The sequence below is a fragment of the Papaver somniferum genome, unplaced genomic scaffold (genome assembly GCF_003573695.1).
Source record: "Papaver somniferum cultivar HN1 unplaced genomic scaffold, ASM357369v1 unplaced-scaffold_118, whole genome shotgun sequence".
Classification (NCBI taxonomy): Eukaryota; Viridiplantae; Streptophyta; class Magnoliopsida; order Ranunculales; family Papaveraceae; genus Papaver; species Papaver somniferum.
Window position 1 is genome coordinate 6,668,141 of NW_020620825.1, and position 2,784 is coordinate 6,670,924.

Consider the following 2,784-nt stretch of genomic DNA (forward strand, 5'->3'; position numbering starts at 1 on the left):
AACCATTATAATTCTCTCTTTGTTACACTCAAGTCTCTCTAAACAGTAAATAATCTTAAACTGTTTTGCTAAGCTTGATTTTACAATAATAATTGTCTCACAAACTTATCTCTAGGGGTTTGTCTCAAAAACCTCTTTTCTTTGATCTAGGTGAGTCTGTATCACAAATCACACTCTAGATGTTTTGACTATGAGCTAAACATTTCTATTTATAGCTTTAAAGGTTTTCCAAACCTTCTAGGAATCTATTTCCTTATATAGGTATATTTCCTTATCTAGAAATATTACCTTGTCTAGGAAGTATTTCCTTATCTAGGTAAACTTCCTTACTTTGGTTTGGTTTCCCAAACCTCTTAGGAATCAATTTTCCTTTTATAGGAATACTACATTAAATCAGTAATTCCTCCTAAATTACAATTATATCCCTATTCTGTCTTGAGGATCACTAGTTCCCGGAGAGAGGAAGATACACATGTATCAACAACATATCACTCATGTGGCAAAAAACCCATATATGTGTGGCTAAATTCTTTTACCACATAAAAACATTTTGCCACAGTCGTGGCAACAACCTGTGTGGCAAGAAGCAATTGCTACACCTTTAATGTGCTGTAGCAAAAACTGGATTTCTTGCCACACCAAACGGTGAGGCAATAACATGAGGCAAAAAGGTATTTTCTGATTTTATATTTTCTTTATTTTTTTTTAAATATTTATTGCCACACTAATTGGTGAGGCAATAATGTGAGTTATTTTTTATTTTTAATATATATTTATTTTGAATTTTCTTTTTATTCAAAATTTGTTTTGCCACACCATTACTGTAGCTAAAAGTCCAACTTAAGTGCGGCAAGACGACCCCTATTGCAACAGCTTGCATGTAGCAAAACCACATTTAATGAATTACTGACCATTGCAATATTATGTTTTAGATTATACACAGTAAAAATGAACAGTAAAGCCATAATAAAAATTGAATTGAAACAAAGAATTTAAATTTTATTAAAGAGAAGTATTTGCCACAAGGTATAGTGAATCCCTCTGAACCATAAGGAAAAAAAACAAATCATTTTACGCAATCTCCAATATAGTATCAACCCAAATCGAAGGTAGAGAAACCTAATATTTCAAATTTGGCTTAATCCATGTTAAATCAACTCTTAGACAGCCTAGGTAACCAATCCCAGATGTCCGTTCCTGGGCCACATGTACCTGCTAAGCAAATCAAAAAAAAAAAAGCACCGAGCAAAAAGAACATCAACAAATGCGGAGAATCATCATTTCTAATGGAATCTTCAAGGATATTGATTAATCATAAAAAATTCGATAAAATCAGCTCCCTGATTTCATTTGCTGTCAACAAAAGGTATAAAGATAAATAACTAGAAGAAGTCTACACCACACAATACCATGGTTCAAATTAACAAGAAAATCATCTTGAAAATCAAATCCTACTTCTATTTATAACCATCTTAGAGAAATCATTTTTTCATCAAGAAAATAAAAGAACGGAATCATGGACACTTAAAGAGAAATACTACCATTATCTCACGTGTTTGCTTAGAAGATTGCCCATATTCTGTTGAGCTTCTCCCCAATACGCTTATTATCATGGAAGAGACACTTACAATCATTTTGAGGTCTGTTAAGATGCTCTCTAGGCATGTAAAGCAGCTCTGCAGGTCCAAAGAGTTGCACCTAGGGTCTGCCAGGCTGCTCCGCAGGTTTTTGGCGCTGCTCCAATGATATGAAAGGCATCGCCCCGTGTCTGTTAAGCTTCTCCCCATGCATGTAAAGTGTCTTCGCAGGTCCAAAGAGTTTCTCCTCGGTCTGCTAGGATGCTCCCCAGGTCTTTTGCGTTGCTCCAAAGGTATGAAAGCCGTCGACCTGTGTCTAGGTAGTTGCTCCCAAGGTCTATGTTGATGCTCCCCATTTCTGATGAAGTGATCTAAAAGTCCCGAGAGTTGTCTTGGTCTCGTAAATAGCTCTGGCCTGCACAATCTGACATACTCCATAATTTGGTTCTGACGCATGTTATACTGCTCATACTGTGCTTTCATTTTCTCTCCCACATCTCGTTCTTTCATTTGCCTCTTAAATTTTAGCTCTCGCTCTTCCTTTTCTTTCCCAAAATCCTCATTTCTCGAGTATGCCAAATGACATCTTTGAGCTCTTACACGTTTTTGTTTGTTTGTAGGTACTAATTTTTGCATAAACTTCAATCATGGAAGTAACATTTAAATTTTCTTCCTCAGGTTCCTACGTTTGTTCATCCTTACTAAGGTATCAATTATCTTACCAGATTATTATATTCTTTTGATTCTCCACAACTCAATCAAAATTAATTTATGCAGATCCTTTTACCAGACAAAATGCTATAGTTAGAGTAGTACTTAGGTTTCAAGATACTAGCCCAGAAGTAATGTGGTTCATTGGGTAACCTCGAACTCACCTTGACAATCATAACATCGGAAGAAAAAAAACGCTTGTAGTTTGTTGATCTTGTTCATTTTGATAAAAATGCATATTGATAGAAAATTTGGATATAAATAACTTAACATAACCGACAATAAATGCTAGACGAAGCTTTTCTTTCCGGAAAATTATAAATGGACCCCCTAAAAGACCTCAATGTGGGACCTAAAATCATCCCATTTTAATCTCCAAGTACATGGCCCATCCATTTGTGAGGAGACGGTTTTTCAAACGGTCCTTCCGGAATTACTATTTCTTTTTTCTTTTCTAGCCGTGAAGTTGAGACTCAACTATACCAATAATAGGGAC

The 2,784-nt window shown here is 35.4% G+C and overlaps 1 protein-coding gene across 4 annotated transcripts; it reads right to left on the reverse strand.

The window, feature by feature from the left end:
- Positions 1–978: 978 nt before the first annotated feature.
- Positions 979–2,510, reverse strand: LOC113330735. 4 transcript variants are annotated; one of them, XM_026577571.1, is made up of 2 exons: positions 1,629–2,510; positions 979–1,212 (listed from the first exon to the last, which is right to left on the reverse strand). In XM_026577571.1, the coding sequence occupies exons 1-2, from the start codon at positions 2,211–2,213 to the stop codon at positions 1,120–1,122; spliced, it is 678 nt and encodes a 225-aa protein (XP_026433356.1). In that variant the 5' UTR covers positions 2,214–2,510; the 3' UTR covers positions 979–1,119. The 4 variants fall into 4 exon arrangements, with proteins under 4 accessions (XP_026433356.1, XP_026433355.1, XP_026433354.1 ...); XM_026577570.1 differs by having other exon boundaries at positions 979–1,215; XM_026577569.1 differs by having other exon boundaries at positions 1,542–2,510.
- Positions 2,511–2,784: the final 274 nt, after the last annotated feature.